The 19,740-nt window shown below is 42.5% G+C and overlaps 1 protein-coding gene across 2 annotated transcripts in view; it reads left to right on the plus strand.

The window, feature by feature from the left end:
- Positions 1-19,740, plus strand: part of KIAA1755 (KIAA1755 ortholog) — a 128,508-nt gene that overhangs the window by 15,658 nt on the left and 93,110 nt on the right. For both annotated transcript variants that reach the window (XM_069752274.1, XM_069752273.1), the window contains 3 exons: positions 3,947-4,070; positions 7,382-7,475; positions 14,443-14,529. In XM_069752274.1, coding sequence (XP_069608375.1) covers positions 3,947-4,070; positions 7,382-7,475; positions 14,443-14,529 — 305 coding nt within the window. The remainder of the gene's footprint in view (positions 1-3,946; positions 4,071-7,381; positions 7,476-14,442; positions 14,530-19,740) is intronic.

A 19,740-nucleotide genomic window follows, 5' to 3' on the forward strand; every position in this document is an offset into this window, starting at 1 on the left:
TCAGAGAGGAAGAGGACTAGAACTCTAGTGCCACCTATTAGAAGTAGCAATCCTAACAATCAATGTCGACCCTTTACCGAGCCTTGTCACATGACTTAAGATAAGAGCCAAACCAGAATCTCAATTTGCAGAGACTGTGTTTCGGGGTTTAGGATTTGTCAAATCTCAAAATGAGATCTATTTCGGAACATGGATGAATGAATTGCTGCCATATTTTTGTAATTATGAAATAGACTTCTCCCTAGAATTAATTGTCTCTACAGTACCATAAGTTATGAATGAAGTCCCCTATTTGCCCACAACCTTTCCAGCATAACTCAGAGTAATTTGGTATACAGTTGGTCAGCCCAGCTGGGAATTGGTGCCACCGTAGCTGGACTGTCCTAGTAACTTCTATGTAATGCATATACTGAACTGTGCACCGCATGATTTATCCCTATCTTCCTCTATATATTCTGTTTCCAATCCTTTTCCCTTTTTTTCATTTGAGATCATCGCTTTCCTTTGCTCTCTTCTATTTTATTTTTCTCACTATATTATGCTTATGAAGTACAATCCTCATGTGCAAATAGAAATATCTCTTTGAGGCCATATATACAGTTAGGTCCATATATATTTGGACAGAGACAACATTTTTCTAATTTTGGTTATAGACATTACCACAATGAATTTTAAACAAAACAATTCAGATGCAGTTGAAGTTCAGACTTTCATCTTTCATTTGAGAGTATCCACATTAAAATTGGATGAAGGGTTTAGGAGTTTCAGCTCCTTAAAATGTGCCATCCTGTTTTTTAAGGGTCCAAAAGTAATTGGACAATTGACTGCAAGGCTATTTAATGGACAGGTGTGGGCATTTCCTTTTGTTATGTCATTGTCAATTAAGCAGATAAAAGGCCTGGCGTTGATTTGAGGTGTGGTGCTTGCATTTGGAAGGTTTTGCTGTGAAGTAAACATGCCGTCAAAGGAGCTCTCCATGCAGGTGAAACAAGCCATCCTTAAGCTACGAAAACAGAAAAAAAAACATCCGAGAAATTGCTACAATATTAGGAGTGGCAAAATCTACAGTTTAGTACATCCTGAGAAAGAAAGAAAGCACTGGTGAACTCATCAATGCAAAAAGACCTGGGTGCCCACGGAATACAACAGTGGTGGATGATCGCAGAATAATCTCCATGGTGAAGAGAAACCCCTTCACAACAGCCAACCAAGTGACCAACACTCTCCAGAAGGTAGGCGTATCAATATCCAAATCTACCATAAAGAGAAGACTGCATGAAAGTAAATACAGAGGGTTCACTGCACGGTGCAAGCCACTCATAAGCATCAAGAATAAAAAGGCTAGACTGGACTTTGCTTAAAAACATCTAAAAAAGCCGCACAGTTCTGGAAGAACATTCTCTGGACAGATGAAAGCAAGATCAACCTCTACCAGAATGATGGAAAGAGAAAAGTATAGCGAAGGTGTGGTACAGCTCATGATCCAAAGCATACCACTTCATCTGTAAAACACGGCGGAGGCAGTGTGATGGCTTGGGCATGCATGGCTGCCAGTGGCACTGGGTCACTAGTGTTTATTGATGATGTGACACAGGACAGAAGCAGCCGAATGAATTCTGAGGTATTCAGAGCCATACTGTGTGCTCAGATCCAGACAAATGCAGCCAAACTGATTGGTCGTCGTTTCATACTACAGATGGACAATGACCCAAAACATAAAGCCAAAGCAACCCAGGAGTTTATTAAAGCAAAGAAGTGGAATATTCTTGAATGGCCAAGTCAGTCACCTGATCTCAGCCCAATTGAGCATGCATTTCACTTGTTAAAGACTAAACTTCAGACAGAAAGGCCCACAAACAAACAGCAACTGAAAACCACCGCAGTGAAGGCCTGGAAAAGCATCAAAAAGGAGGAAACACAGCGTCTGCTGATGTTCAAGACTTCAGGCAGTCATTGCCAACAAAGGGTTTTCAACCAAGTACTAGAAATGAACATTTTATTTAAAATTATTGAATCTGTCCAATTACTTTTGGACCCTTTAAAAACAGGGTGGCACATGTTAAGGAGCTGAAACTCCTAAACCCTTAATCCAATTTGAATGTGGATACCCTCAAATGAAAGCTAAAAGTCTGAACTTCAACTGCATCTGAATTGTTTTGTTTAAAATTCATTGTGGTAATGTCTATAACCAAAATTAGAAAATGCTGTCTCTGTTCCTCAAGAGTCCAAAGAAGAAACTCTGAACAGCGGTCTCCCTACTTTTGATTCCCCTTTGGCTTGCTATTTCCAAAAAGGAAAGTCCATAATGATATAGGGATATATTGTATCTCGAAATCTTCTTAAGACTTATCCAACAATTCCCCTCTCCTAAGCGATAGCAGATCTTCAAGTGGTTGTCTGTGACCGGGAACATTTTACATCATAAATATTATAGAGTTTCAAATGTAGGTTCTTCAGTTTCTCCTTTCACCTTCAGTGTTCAGCATACTGTGTTTTCCTTCTGCAGTTATCGGAAGGAGTTCTCCTCTATTGGGATAGCAACTTTCAGGAATTTAGCCATTGGAACCCATAGGAGACAGTACACACATAACTGTTTGTAAAAAGGTGGAGACCCGGATACTATAAACTCAATGTAAATGTTATGGTTGGTTTGTGGATTCAGATGCTTTCTTTTCCAGCTCTGAAGATCTAAATCATGCTCTTACCCTTAGTATTGTCACATGAAGTTAGTTACTACCCCTGTATGATGAAAAGACATACACTCATACACTCGCTATATGCCACTGTGTGATGCCTCTGTACAGAACTGGGATACCTCTTTTCATTTGCAATGGCCACAATTTTTTTTTATTGATATGATCTTATTAAAGGAAATTTGTCAGTAGGTCTTCGCTACATAATCTGTGAACAGTATGATGTAGGAGCTGATAACCTGATTCCAGCTATGTATTAGTTAATACTCTGCATGTTTCTGTTTCGATAAAATCAGTGTTTTATCAGCAGGAGATTATCACTACAGGACTATGTTTCTTGTGCCTCCTAGTCATCCTGCTCTGTGCAACTCCGCCCCCTTCACCAATTAGCAGCTTTCTGTTAACCTATTGTGTACACACAGGTGTGGGTGAGGTTATACAGGGCCCAGCATTCTAAATACTGCTAGATCTGCAACAGATAAAACTGTGATTGTATCAAAATAATAGCATGCAGTCCAAAAATTACACATCAATAGAATCAAGGTTTCAGCCCCTACACCAGGGGTGTCAAACTGCATTCCTCGAGGGCCGCAAACCATGCGTGTTTTCAAGATTTCCTTAGCTTTGCACAAGGTGCTGTAATCATTATGTGTGTAGGTGATTAAATTATCACCTGTGCAGTACAAGGAAATCCTGAAAACATGACCTGTTTGCAGCCCTTGAGGATTGCAGTTTGACACCCCTGCCCTACACCATGCTGCTCTCAGATTACATAGCAAAAATTGGTTGACAAGTTCCCTTTAAACAAGTTTGTGTTAACCTTTACATATAGTAAGAACATATTGTGCCTATGTACTACCCAATGATTGTATGCCACCATTACATAGCTTACCCATTGAATATAACTTGGTGGAAAGTGTTTCATAGGCAAAAGTTGAAGAATTATGAAGGAACCAGTCTATGTACCACTTTGGACAACACCATGGATGTGTAGTAGACATTCTGGAAAAGTGGCTTTTATATTCAAGTTTCGATACCTCCACTGTTCTGATGTCTACATTGTTTTCTTGCTGCTGCTGTGGTTGTAACTTGGCTTATTTTATAGTACGTTGTTATGATAAGAGGTTATACATCTACAATGATGACCTTACCTAGTGAGTTCTCTACAAATGAAGAATTGTGCTAATTGTAGTAGTACATTACTTACATGCTGGCTTCATTTTTGTGTATAAACCTGATAATTATAATTTTAGGAAGTCGAGATAAACTGGGGAGAGCCATAATCCAAGCGACCACAGACAGCACGGCATGGGATGCCACATGGTGCTCAGTAAGAGAAGTGGCTCGGCTGTTACTCTACCTTTTTTCGGTGGCCAGGTGAGATATGACATCTTTAAAATCTTTGGGCTTTACAAAACTACTACGACAAGTACTAATATAATGACAAGTATTAATATGATGATCAAAGTGGATTTAAAAAAAAAAGGTGACTATAAAGGGAATATGTCAGCTGGTTTTGTTATTGAATCTGAGAGCAGCATAATGTAGGTGTCTTGTGCAGTAGTTTCAATACAATCAGTGTTTTATTAGCAGTAGATTATTACTGCAGGACTATATCTCACAAGCAGATCAGTCATGCTAATCTGTGTAATAACTCCCTCCAGCACTGATTGACAGCTTTTTCATAATGCACAGTGCACACATGAACCTGCCAATCAGTGGTGTGGGTGGGGTTATACACAACCCAAAAGTCTTAGGTCTGCCACATCTACAACAGAGAAAACAAGGATTCTAGCAAAACTGCACCAAGCAATCCAGCATGTGATACATTGCAGGAATCAGGTTTTCTGACCCTACATTAGGGTGCTATCAAATTCCATGGCAAAAACCTACTGACAGATTGCCTTGCGCAGGCGTGTACTATGGAGGACAGAGAATGAACTTCAATCCAATATTGCAGCCAGCGGGTAAGGAAAGGGTGAATCAAACACCTGAAAACTCCGCCCATATGACCGAAAACCAGTCCTGCCAAATTCAGGTGACACGTTCCCTTTAATCCGATGGATAAACGGCGTAACAAGAAAATAAATCAAAGCACCAGAATTTTTTTCGTTGCTGCAACATTGCAATAAAATGCAGTAACAGGCAATCAAAAGATCGTATCTACACCAAAATGGCATCAATAAAAATAAGCCCTCACCCGGCCCCAGATCCCGAAAAATAGAGATGCTACGGGTCTCAGAAAACTGCGACATTTATTTATTTTTTTGACGAACTTGAGATTTTATTTCCACCACTTAAATATAAAAGAACCTGTACATGGATGATATATCTAGGAACTCATAATGACCTTGAGTATCATGATAGCAGGTCAGTTTTAGCATTTAGTGAACATGGTAAAAAAATCCAAAAAACAATTGTGTAATTGCACTATTTTTGCAATTTCACCGCACTTTGAATTTTTTTCCCGCTTGGTTTCCAGTACACGATATAGTAAAATCGTACAGCTCTTTCCACAAAAACAAGCCCTCACATGGCCATATTGACGGAAAAATAACAAAGTTATGGCCGTGGGAAGAAGGGGAGCGAAAAATGGAAACGCAAAGATGGAGATACCCCTGGTCCTTAAGGGGTTAAACAGATTGGCATTTATTAATAAATACATAAATATACACAGAACTGGGATGCGTAGAAGACATAGGAGAAACATACTGTATGGTTAGACACTGCAAACAATATTAGTACCGCCATTCTGTGTTATGTAAATGCTTTGGAAAAGTGACATAAGTGCATTAATAAATGCCATATATGTATTAAAATGATTGGAATGTATTAGTAAATGCATAAAAATACACAGAACTGTGATGCATAGAAGACATAGGAGAAACATACTATAAGCTTAGGCCTTGCAAATAGTATTAGAATCAAGTCCTTGGACATTAATATACAGTTAGGGCCAGAAATATTTGGACAGTGACACAAGTTTTGTTATTTTAGCTGTTTACAAAAACATGTTCAGAAATACAATTATATATATATAATATGGGCTGAAAGTGCACACTCCCAGCTGCAATATGATAGTTTCCACATCCAAATCGGAGAAAGGGTTTAGGAATCATAGCTCTGTAATGCATAGCGTCCTCTTTTTCAATGGACAAAAAGTAATTGGACAATGGACTCTAAGGGCTGCAATTAACTCTGAAGGCGTCTCCCTCGTTAACCTGTAATCAATGAAGTAGTTAAAAGGTCAGGGGTGGATTCCAGGTGTGTGGTTTTGCATTTGGAAGCTGTTGCTGTGAGCAGACAACATGCGGTCAAAGGAACTCTCAATTGAGGTGAAGCAGAACATCCTGAGGCTGAAAAAAAAGAAAAAATCCATCAGAGAGATAGCAGACATGCTTGGAGTAGCAAAATCAACAGTTGGGTACATTCTGAGAAAAAAGGAATTGACTGGTGAGCTTGGGAACTCAAAAAGGCCTGGGCGTCCACGGATGACAACAGTGGTGGATGATCGCCGCATACTTAATTTGGTGAAGAAGAACCCGTTCACAACATCAACTGAAGTCCAGAACACTCTCAGTGAAGTAGGTGTATCTGTCTCTAAGTCAACAGTAAAGAGAAGACTCCATGACAGTAAATACAAAGGGTTCACATCTAGATGCAAACCATTCATCAATACCAAAAATAGACAGGCCAGAGTTAAATTTGCAGAAAAACACCTCAAGAAGCCAGCTCAGTTCTGGAAAAGTATTCTATGGACAGATGAGACAAAGATCAACCTGTACCAGAATGATGGGAAGAAAAAAGTTTGGAGAAGAAAGGGAACGGCACATGATCCAAGGCACACCACATCCTCTGTAAAACATGGTGGAGGCAACGTGATGGCATGGGCATGCATGGCTTTCAATGGCACTGGGTCACTTGTGTTTATTGATGACATAAGAGCAGACAAGAGTAGCCGGATGAATTCTGAAGTGTACCGGGATATACTTTCAGCCCAGATTCAGCCAAATGCTGCAAAGTTGATTGGACGGCGCTTCATAGTACAGATGGACAATGACCCCAAGCATACAGCCAAAGCTACCCAGGAGTTCATGAGTGCCAAAAAGTGGAACATTCTGCAATGGCCAAGTCAATCTCCAGATCTAAACCCAATTGAGCATGCATTTCACTTGCTCAAATCCAGACTTAAGACGGAAAGACCCACAAACAAGCAAGACCTGAAGGCTGCGGCTGTAAAGGCCTGGCAAAGCATTAAGAAGGAGGAAACCCAGCGTTTGGTGATGTCCATGGGTTCCAGACTTAAGGCAGTGATTGCCTCCAAAGGATTTGCAACAAAATATTGAAAATAGAAATATTTTGTTTGGGTTATGTTTATTTGTCCAATTACTTTTGACCTCCTAAAATGTGGAGTGTTTGTAAAGAAATGTGTACAATTCCTACATTTTCTATCAGATATTTTTGTTCAACCCTTCAAATTAAACGTTACAATCTGCACTTGAATTCTGTTGTAGAGGTTTCATTTCAAATCCAATGTGGTGGCATGCAGAGCCCAACTCGCGAAAATTGTGTCACTGTCCAAATATTTCTGGCCCTAACTGTACACCTTGGGGAAAAAATGCAAATATATTGCTTACTATTACAACAAAATTCTAACTTCTTTTTTGTAATCTTTTTTTTTTTTTCAGAAAGGAGATCAGAGACCTGGGACTAATGATTTTAGTGGATGCCAGAAAGCACCCTCCTTCTCCATGCCTGTACGCGGCACTGCAGTGCGCCCAGGTGAGTATATGGTAGTACATGGAGTCTCATCTCTGTACTACCCTGTGTAGTTTTTCTACATACTATCATACCTCAGATATTCTCGTCTAGAATCATATCCTCTAGAAGAGAATCCTTTTCTCATATGGCATCTGATTTTTTTTCTCTGATTTCATACAATATGACCCCATGTATAATTATTCACATAGCTCATGACATATAAAAGCCGTAATAAGGCCATGCGCTTAACGCTGCAGGGCAGAGGTAACAGAGGTTGCGTCCTGCTGCTTCTAAGCCTGTTTTCACCCATACAACATTCTACAGGAGGATTCAGGCCATTAGCAATGAGGACTGAGCCAAAAGATTCTCAGTGCCCCAATTACTCAATCACACTTGATGAACGCTCTACAGACTGTCCAAAAAAAAAAGCTGGAATGCTTCAACTTTCCCAATTCCGATGTTACATAAGACACATTCAGCGCACGAGCAGTTAATGTTGAGTTATTTTAAAGCAGAGTTCCCATCCCAAAAATGACATTTGAAGATGAATTGTCCCATTAGGCAGGAGGGTTCCATAAAGTTTATTAGGTGGTAATAACTGAGGCTGCCTGGTAAAGCGAGACTGCTCTATAATGAGTTTAGACTGCTCCTTTAATGATGTTCCCAGTGATTCTATATATAGAAGATGGAAACACTTATATCGAAACTGCATCTATTAATTCCCTGCTAACTGATAAATGTGGATTAATTATCTCCCTCCATCAGCCTGTCTGGCTAGGAGTCGCCATGATGAACACGCTCATATACACAAGCGGCAATATCTAAGCGCTGCTTTGTAATGGTATGCTTCAGTACTAGTGCTACCACTTTCCTAGAGATGGGGGAAGGAGACACTAACGTTGCGGCAATGAGCTGTTACGTAAAGGATTCCTTGCAGAAGGAGATTATTTAAATGAGATTTCAACAATGAAAGAATTTGTAGTGGGCGACGGCCATTGTTTTCTGAGCTACGTGATGCTCCTTTAATGAGATGCTCTTTGCACTTTTCTTCTCTGTTGCGGAATATGATGGCATTATATAAACAAGCATAATAAATAAATAGATAAAAAAACTGCATGTTGTATTACAGCAACGCAACATAATACCTTACCAGCCATGTAAAGCACAAAATAATCTACCTCCACAAATACCGTGTCCAGTGATGAAGGAATAGCTATAGGTTGACATACAAAAAAGTGCATTTTAATCAATAGATCTAGGGATAATAATATGTTCCACAATTGGATGTTTAAAAAAAATGTTCCTGTGCTGAGATAATCTTATAAATGTGTCCCTGCTGTGTACTGTGTAATGGCCGTGTCTCACTGTGCAGGGACATGGTCTGATCATAACACATCTCCTGGGTAGGGAAAGAAACGAATGAGTGTACTGTCATTACAGCACGGAATCACAGATGCTGCTTTCTGTGAGGTAAAACATGTTTAAAAACAGGAAGGGAAGTGTTTTACCTCACAAAAAGCAGCAGCTGCGATGCTGTGCTGTAATGTTTTTATGCATACAACTGTAAAGCTTATACTAATACCAAAATCTATTGATTCAAGTGTAGATTGTTTATGAGACAACCCCTGTAAGGCTCATTTATACCTCGGATCTGCACTGATCCCATTCAGTTGTAATGACTAAAAGGCAAATATGGCATCTGGTGATGCACTGGATATGGATGAATTTATAAACATGTAAAAATAAAATGTACAGCATATGAGCACTGCTGACTGAGGCCGGCCTCACACTAGCGAGTTTTACGGACGTATGAGCGCATTAAATACGTCCGTAAAACACGCATTACACACGGCCCAATTATTCTCTATGCCCCAGCTCCTATCTGCCGTATTTTACTGATCCGTATTATATGGTCTTCTACGGCCGTAGAAAATCGCAGCATGCTGTGTTTGTCACCGTATTGCGCAAAAAAATCACCAATGCAACTCTATGGGGGCCCGAAAAATACGGATTACACACGAACCAGCAGTGTGACTTGCGAGAAATACGCAGCGGTGTTAGAGAGAAAAGCCGGCAATTCAGTGCGGTGTACAGTAAAATCACACTGACAGCTTACAATAGAATAGGTGGAATAAATGTGTAGACATAGAATAGGTGTATATATATATATATATATATATATATATGTCAGTGAGACACATATATATATATATATATATATATATATATATATATATATATTAATATTTCATCCAGCGCTAGATTAATTCAATTACCGGCTTTTCATTTCTCCTTCCTAAACCCGACATGATTTGAGACATAGTTTACATACAGTAAACCATATCATATTCCCTTTTTGTTGCATATTCCACACTACTAATGTTAGTAGTGTGTATGTGCAAAATTTGGCCGTTCTAGCTATTAAATTAAAGGGTTAAATGGTGGAAAAAATTGGCGTGGGCTCCCACACAATTTTCTCCGCCAGAGTAGTAAAGCCAGTGACTGAGGGCAGATATTAATAGCCTGGAGAGGGTCCATGGTTATTGCCCTCCCCCCCTGGCTAAAAACATCTGCCCCCAGCCACCCCAGAAAAGGCACATCTGGAAGATGCGCCTATTCTGGCACTTGGCCACTCTCTTCCCATTCCCGTGTAGCGGTGGGATATGGGGTAATGAAGGGTTAATGCCACCTTGCTATTGTAAGGTGACATTAAGCCAAATTAATAATGGAGAGGCGTCAATTATGACACCTATCCATTATTAATCCAATTGTATGAAAGAGTTAAAAAAACACACACACATTATTAAAAAGTATTTTAATGAAATAAACACACAGGTTGTTGTAATATTTTATTGTACGCTCAATCCACTGGCTGAAGACCCTCGCTCTGTAACAAAGAAAAAATAATAAACCAACAATATACATAACATGAAGAAGTCTAGGTATGAACACACTTCTTACATGTACTGTATATAGTATCTCCATAGGACTCTAATATGGACTGCTATTTTCCCTAAGGGGAACCACCCACATATCTAACTTTTCCACTCTTTTTTACTTTTTTTCCTATTTCATCATGCCAACAACTGATATTTATTTATTAATATTCACGAGAGGAGTTAATGGTACCTGACCATAAGAAAACTGATGGGAACAATTACCGTACTTTATTTCAGTGTACTCACTAGAGTTTAGCTTACAAGTAAATCTGAGAACTCACAGCAAAAACAATCCCCAAAAAATCAGTTTTAATAAATATGCATTTTTTAAAAAAAGTAATCACAACATATTAGGTAATCAAAATATATACCGATCATGCATAATGCCAATAGTAATGAAAACACATCAGTGTAAAACATAACAAAAATTAAGTTCCTTCTCACTCATTGAGATGTCTTCAAAGATTGAGTGGCTTTGTAGGTAAATCCAAGACAAATCTGCAGATGCTATCTGACCAAAGGAACATAATTAGGCCATACTAGAGTGAGATTTAAAGAGGAACCATTTTCATCCTATCAGAGAAATCTGCTTCTTTCTCCACCCGGACTGATTAATCGTTCCCAAAATTCTCATTTCACGGGTAAAATTTGTATTCATGAAAGACAGACTTTCCCTTTACTGAGATAGGAGATGACAGTTAGTGCTTATAAAGTTCTATGGAGACTTGTAACTGTCAATGCAGCAGAATGTCTGTGTCTGTCAATAAGTTTGCCCTTCCATCTCCATAGGATTTTAAGAGCACCAGCTGACATCTCCTATCTCAGTAATGGGAAATCTGTCTTCGCTGAAAACAAAATGTACAGATTTTACCCCTAGATTGAAAGTGAATGATCAGTCCAGGAGGAAAAAGAAGCAGATTTCTCTAATATGAAAATAAGAAACTTTGTAATATATCTTGTGTACTATTGATTTATGAAATAAAAATTAAACAAGGGTTGTTCTGTAATTCATGTTATCAATGAATTAATGCTTAATCACATGTTCATGTAGCAGACGAGTAAATATGACCCTAATGGGACTTGGAATCATGTGTCAATAAATACAACAGAAACAAGTGCCTTTATTTGTAGAAATTACTGAATAAATCTACTATACCTTAAGTGGATAATTAGTCTACTGTAGGACTGATGAGATATGTACTTTTCAATAGATTTGTCATTCACTCTGTAGCGTATACTTGGTCTTAAGTGCTCATTGGCCCACTTTCTACAGAACCATTCATTTAAAGACTTTTGGCAATTAGAATTGATATTTACATACTTCGATTCAATGGTAAAGGCGCTGATGGAACACAACTCCCATTATCATGAATTGCTCTCTTCTGGGTTCTTTGTCGCCCCCTGCTGGGTAAAAAAGTGAAAAGCGATCTGATCATGTTTAACATTAACATGACAAATTAAACTTACAAAGAGCTTTATTAAATGAATTTCAACCATTTTCTAGGGAAGAAAGGCAAATGTTTATGCCTCTATTTTTGTTTGTACGTCTCTCTCTGCTATTTCACAAGAATGGACGGGCTTAATGAGAGAGAGAGACAGAGAGAGGCAGGGCCACCAGCCGTCTATCAGTTTTAATATGATTTAAATAATTTAATTTGCTGATCGATGATCTAGATTTGCTTCCCTGGCACACGGATGGGCAATGATAACGTTTCATAAAATCTACTGCATTTTATGCCAACATGCCCTGGACTGACACTGGCATACAAAATGCCATTTATGTGAATTCCTCCATAATATCTTTACTATATCCACATAAGTGTTAAATGATATGACATGTTTGTATGAAGAAGAATGGGAAACAAGTCTGATTAAAATATTCCTTTTTATGAACTTTACAATAATGTGTATGTCCACATTTAGAGCAATTTTCATTGTAAAGTCTCCAGGCAGTCTATCCCATGCCACTCATTGGCATAACTTGCTGTTGGCGTTATACAGAGAGACAAGCTGTGCTGTCATTGATAGACAAGCTAACTTTAGACATACTTTAGACTGGGAGGGATTATCCACTAATGAGGAACACTTCTTTTATTAACAGATAAAGGGGATATTATTGAGGAAGACTACTTTTAATTGCAAACCTTTAATGGCAGCCGTAGTGCGGTTAGCATGGCTGATCCTGTCTAGCATTGATTTCATGCTGGCAATTGTGATGGGTAATTACTGCATAATAATTCCATCAGATGAGACTATTGTCTGCTTGGTTTGACAGACTGAGGAAGTAAGAGACCACCTCTTCCTATAGAATGTATTAAGCTACGGTCTCACAATGAGCTATTAGTGATTTTTTTTGTGCATTTTTGAAAAAATGCAAGTGACCTATTTTACTTAATAGATGCAGAAAATCAGGAACATCAAAACTCCGCAAAAGCTCATTGTGGGAATGTATCCTTAGAAGGGGATTACTTAATCAGCCCTTTATTTCTTGGTTTTATAATATTTACATAAAAATTGAGCATACATGGCACTTATTTCTCATACGTTTTTTTAAAAGCCATGGAAGACTACTACAACACCCGCTAGGGCCGTAAGGTACTTGGAACCAGGTCGGATGGCTTTTAAAGGGGTGGTCACGGCAGCAGTGACCCGGTCCGTGGCCCTGGGCGTGCAATAAAAGGGATGAGGGAAATGTTTGGAGGGGATTATTCATGACGTCACCTGTGATGTTCGGCTAGAGATGGCTGACGCTGTTTAAGGGGGCCGCTGGGGCTGATGGTGTTGCAGCTGAGATGGTTTGACTCCCCACAAGTGAAGCGGGGCCCCAGGGCTATCAGAACAGTCTATGAGGGGTTGTGGGCATTGGGGTGCAAGAATAATTGGAGGACACATGGACTGTGGTTTCTTTACCTTTAATGGTAGGTGCAGTCCGGAGCACAGGTAACAGGTGGTATTGGAGATCCGGGCAGCCTGGAAGAAGTTCAGAATTTCCCTAGCCAGGTGGGGTTGGAAGCCTCCCTACCACGCTGCTTTCTGGGTTCCTGATGCTTGTAGTTCTCCTCAAGTACCTCTCTCGGTTTGTCCACTTAGTGAAATGCTACCCACATGGCAGGCGGCTTGAGCCTTTTCCAGGTGTAACTCCCTCGTGGTGACTCCGGGCTCTGGTTTGAGGCTGTGCCTTCAGGTGTCAGTTATTGCCAGGAGACCTGCAATCTCCTGTCCTCCAGATTTGGCTGCAGGGCCTGTAGTTCCCACACAACCACGGACTCCAGTGTCTGCTCTGTTGTGCTCAATCCAGGGGTGAGCTCAGTCGCAGCTCCATTCCCAGGCTCTCCTCACATGCTTCCTCTCCCTTTCCTCTCTCAGACTAAACTCTCTAACCCCACCTCCAGGCCAGAACTTATAGAGAAGTTACCCAGAAACCAGGTTTAGAGATCCCCCTTCTGGTCTGGAGTCAGGAAAGGTGTTGTATGCCAGCATATCTGCTAAGGGAATCCCCTCTTGCTTCCAGGCATGGTTTAACTCCCTGTGAGGGAGGCAATGCCACTGTGGCAACCAGACTCCTGGGGTACCAAAAACTATACTACATTTCTAATTGGAGGTATTTGCACTGCTTTTACATTTTTATAGGGCGCATTCCGGCATCCATGCCAATCACTTCAAGATCAGACTGTAATGCACGACTGGCCGCAGTCTCCCAACCTGCGTGTGAAATCTTCATAGAAATATATGGCCAGTCCATACATTGTGGTCTGATCTTGGACCAATTTGCATGGATGTCTGAATGCGGCTTTATAAGAAAAACACAGCACTTGCTGGTGATGATGATTAGATTTTGAGGATATCAGAGGGGGTTGAATCTTTTCCCCCATAGACTTTGGCTACTTGGGCAACTATCTCTGTGCCCCATCCCCCAACACTACACTGAACCTGGGTGTTAGTTAGAAGAAGCCTGAAGGGCAAGTATAAAATGTCTGTGCACTGGACCTAATAAAGGTTGAACAGAGCCAAACTGTATTTACTACTGATTATTTCACTTCCTTCTCCAGGCTTCTTCTCCCGGTACTATCCAGAGCACTGTTGTTCTTTTAGAAAAGGAGTCAGTTCCCCTTCTGGACAGGATGCCTGCACTTCAGGTAAGTCCTGATTGTCCTCATTTTGGCCCTCCCATCTTGACCGCGTATCGCCAAAACAGGGTCTTTCCCGTACTCAATCTTCCTGACCCCCACCCCATCCCCAGGGGGCCATTCTCCCCTTCTCCTGTAAATTTAAATTAAACACCAACACGTAAATTTCTTTGGATAATTTTGGCCACAGCAGCCATTTTATTAAACAAACAATAACATAAATAACAACATATATACCATATGTAAAAACCTGGAGGGGAGGGTTCTTGGGGGTAAGAAATCTGGCTCAAAAATAGGCATAAAGCCACCACCAACTTTAAAACCAAACACTTCTTTACCCTCAGCCGTGACCACCAGCTCAAGGGCACCATGTAACCCATTTCGGGCAAACCAAAACCCCAAAGCTCCCGAGGTAAATTCCCCGTCCAGAGCCCGTAAACAAAAGCCAGATCAACCCCGTAAAAACGTCATCACCACCTCCAAGAACCCCACCCCCCGCCAAAACTGCCACTGTGACAATGATAACGAAAACTCCCCTCTGGCAATAACTGATTAAAAAAACCGAGATGAGAAAAAACCCAACTCCCCGGCTACCCCTCCATCAAACTGTTCACTTAAACTAATCCACAATAAAGGGAGGGAGGGTGGGCTTCTCTCCTGATGATTCACCTCACAAGTGATCCTTCCCGCACTTCTCCAGCCCCTGCCTCCTTTCCCCACTAGGTCCACCCCTTATTCAAAAATTTCCACCAATCACCTATAAGATCCCTGTTTTTATTCAAAACTCTAAAACTCCCTTCTTGGCAACGCAGTCATGTGGGGGCTTTCATCCAGCTGCGCCCATTACAGCCCCCCTTCTTGACCGCGTATCGCCAAAACAGGGTCTTTCCCGTACTCAATCTTCCTGACCCCCACCCCATCCCCAGGGGGCCATTCTCCCCTTCTCCTGTAAATTTAAATTAAACACCAACACGTAAATTTCTTTGGATAATTTTGGCCACAGCGGCCATTTTATTAAACAAACAATAACATAAATAACAACATATATACCATATGTAAAAACCTGGAGGGGAGGGTTCTTGGGGGTAAGAAATCTGGCTCAAAAATAGGCATAAAGCCACCACCAACTTTAAAACCAAACACTTCTTTACCCTCAGCCGTGACCACCAGCTCAAGGGCACCATGTAACCCATTTCGGGCAAACCAAAACCCCAAAGCTCCCGAGGTAAATTCCCCGTCCAGAGCCCGTAAACAAAAGCCAGATCAACCCCGTAAAAACGTCATCACCACCTCCAAGAACCCCACCCCCCGCCACACACGAACAGCCCTGACCACCTCAGGCTCGTGAGTGCCCCACCGCCACCAAAGCTCTCTCGACTCCTTCCTGTAGCCCGAGTGCCCATAAATCCATACCAACATCATTAAGATGCACTCCATCATCCCTCCAATAATTGCCAATCCCATCCTCCAGCTCCAAATGTCTAACGGCAATACCCCCGTTCCGAGACACAAATCCTGCCACCGCCCTATTCAGCTTCACCCGGGCTCTATTGATCCCTCTATGGGACCGTACATCACGCCACTTCCGCCTTGGTACAATGTCCGACCACACCGTCACAACACCCGGGAAAGATACCCACAACCGTAAAAAATCAAAACGAATGTCTCTGATCAACTCCCTCACTGGCCTAACTCCCAAATCATTTCCTCCAAGGTGAACCACCAAAATGTCCGGGGGTCGATCCAATCTAGCGGCGTTGGCAACTGCCGGCAACAAACTCCGCCATAACATACCCCGGAATCCCAACCATCTAATAACCACCGAATCCCTTACAAAGCCTAATTGCCTACCATTTCGCCTGACATCCGCACGAAGCGCACCCCAATGAACAAATGAATGTCCGATAATCCATGCCAGGAGGGAGGTTCGACCTGAAAAAACACAACAATGATTAACACCATAACAAGGCTCTCTCCCCCACAGACCTAATTCCTAATATAAGACAAATATCGATCCGAACTCCATCTGCCTATTCTTTTGATCACATCAACGCCTAGGCCCAGACCATCCGCCTCGGACGCAGCACCAATTCGAAATGAATGCGACCCGAAATTCTTCGGGTCAACACCCAACGATCCCAAACCCCTCTTCAACAGCGCCGTAAATTGGTAGCGCGACAAAAATTCCCCGTTCTGATGTCGTAACAAAGGGCCTGCCCTCAGTGCCGACAGACGCCAATAAGATTCCAAACAGTGCTGCGGGCACATCCCGCTACCGTCAACTCTCCCCAGCACCACTCGCCTACCCCTACCAAGCTGATCAGTCTTAGAACGCCTGATCCAAAATACAATACCTCCTGCCCAAAAGTCAACATCTTCCGCTAACAGACCACCCACCTTATTTTTATTTGGGGACACCAGCTCCCCCAGGCGCAAAGCGCCAAAGAACGCTAAAGAGAAGGCTAACCTAAACAATACAACCTCAAACTGCGAACTACAAATACCGCCCAAAGCCTCCCCAAGCCGTTCCAGCATACCAAAAGAAATCGGCCTACGCTTATCAAAAGACACATTGCCCTTCCGAAAACCCTTCAAAGCCTGCCTTATCAAAAAATCTTTTGTCAGATCAGCTGAACCTTGCAACCGAAAACCAAAGGCCAGACCCGCAACAACTTTGTTTAACCTCGAAACGGACCATCCCCATTCGGCCGCCTTACCCATCAAAGCCAGCAGAGCCATAATCTTATCGCCGTCGGATTCCACTGGGCCGCATTGGACCAACCAACCTTCCCACATCTCCCACGCCGCTGCATAATCCGACCATGTCCGGCTCGACAGTGAGGCCTGTATCAAGCGACCTCCCCTTCCGCAACAATCTGCCACAGATGCGAAGGACATCCCGCTCCTGTAGGTTCCGAATCTGGCGCCAGTTCCCGGAATCGGTCCCACTGAAAACGAGATAAAGCATCAGCTATATTGTTTTGGACACCTGGTACATGCACCGCCGAAATCCACGAATTCAATTCCAAACACCTCAACACCAATTCCCTAACCAACCTAATCACGGGGGGAGAAGAGGAAGATAAACTGTTGATAACTGACACGACACTCAAGTTATCACAATGGAATCGTACCCGACGATCCTTAAAATTCTCGCCCCAAATAAACGCTGCCACTACAATTGGGAACAACTCCAACAATGCCAAATTTTTGGTTAGCCCGTTTTGCCGCCATTCTTCCGGCCACACTCCGACACTCCATTTGCCTGCACAGTAGGCGCCATAACCGGCTCCCCCTGCTGCGTCCGTATAAATTTCACAATCAAAGGCGTTCAAATCCTCCTGCTGAATCAATGATCTGCCATTATAATTTTCCAAGAAACGCTGCCAAACCAACAGATCGTCCTTGTGCTCCCGGCTCAAACGTATGAAATGATGAGCTGCACGGACTCCCGCCGTAGCTCTGGACAACCTTCGGCAAAAAATCCGGCCCATAGGCATGATCCGGCACGCAAAATTTAAGCGCCCTAGCAACGACTGTAACTCCTTCAACGTCACTTTCCTCAATTTTCCGATTCTGGACACCTCCTGCTTCAGCAACAACAATTTGTCGTCGGGCAACCTGCATTCCATCTTTCTAGAATCGATAAGAATCCCGAGAAAACTTAAGACCGTACAGGGACCCTCTGTTTTCTCCTGCGCCAAAGGGACCCCGAAATGCCCGGACACCCATTCCATGGTGGCCAATAAATTACCGCACACCGCAGAGTCCGGGGGGCCCACAAACATGAAGTCATCCAAATAATGAATGACCGAAGCAACATCAGAAACGTCTCTAACAACCCATTCCAAAAAAGTACTGAAAGTTTCAAACAACGAGCAAGAAATGGAACAGCCCATCGGCAAACACCTGTCTAAATAAAATTCTCCATTCCAAAAACAACCTAGTAACGGAATGCTCTCCGGATGTACCGGCAGAAGCCGAAAGGCAGACTCGATGTCTGTCTTCGCCATCAAGGCCCCCGCTCCGTACATACGAACCCATTGCACTGCCGCATCGAACGACGTGTATACAACCGAGCATAATTCCTCCGCAATGCCATCGTTAACAGAACAACCTTTTGGGTACGATAGGTGCTGGATTAAACGAAACTTATTTGGCTCCTTCTTGGGCACCACCCCCAATGGAGAAACGATCACCCCTTCCATAGGCAGCGAACTAAACGGGCCCGCCATTCTTCCTAACTCCACCTCTTTTGCTAACTTACTCGAAACAACATCCGCATGTAAACTTGCTGACCTCAGATTTTTTGTAGAAAAGGGGACCGTATGATTCGGGTGAGGAATCCTAAAACCTTCAGCAAAACCGTCCCTAATCACCACCGCCTTCAACCGGTCCGGATATCTACTTAGATAAGGGGCCATCTTTTGAAGCCTCACCGGCGTCACCCCCATGACCGCTACCCCCTGCTGGCTTGCCCCTTGCTTTTCTGAAACATTTTGAAGCCCCGTGTGAAGCTCCGCTACAATGGGAACACACGTGCTTAAACCTGCAGGTATTGCCATACTTGCACTGGCCGTCATTGAACTGCCAGCACGTTCCCGTTTTTTCCTTCGCCCCTTGATACCCCTGTCCTCCTCCTCCCCCTTGTCCTGATTGCTGACTACTACTCCCCGCGCCCCCTTGAAAGGACTGCCCGTACCTCACAGGGGCCATCACCTTCAGCCACAATCCAATGTCCTTATGCTCCCATTTTATCTCAGGCCTAACCGCCTTCCGCTGCCTGAATTGTTCATCGTAACGCTGCCAAGCCTGGCCCCCATACGTACGATGTGCCTCACCAATAGAATCAAAGTAACAGAAAAGACCCGAGCAATTTTCCGGGAATTTTTCTCCTATCACACTGGCCAAGATAGCAAAAGCCTGTTGCCAATTAACAAACGTTTGCGGAATCAGGCGCCAACGCCTTTTTTCCTCCTCTTCCTTTTTGCTATCATCTTTTTTCCCTTTGTCCAGATTAAATTTTTCCAAAGGGAGGAGGGAGAAAATTTCAACAAATTCATCCTTCCAGATCTTCTCCTTCACCTCCTTCTTTAAATGGGCACCGAGGGGACCCTCAAAGCACACAAAGACCTCCCCTTTTGCCCGATCATCCAACTTTATCTCATCCTTCTTACCCGTCTCCGTTTGAACCGACACTGACACCCCAGCTGCCTGGGC

The sequence above is a fragment of the Ranitomeya imitator genome, chromosome 2 (assembly GCF_032444005.1).
Source record: "Ranitomeya imitator isolate aRanImi1 chromosome 2, aRanImi1.pri, whole genome shotgun sequence".
In the NCBI taxonomy this organism is placed as follows: Eukaryota; Metazoa; Chordata; class Amphibia; order Anura; family Dendrobatidae; genus Ranitomeya; species Ranitomeya imitator.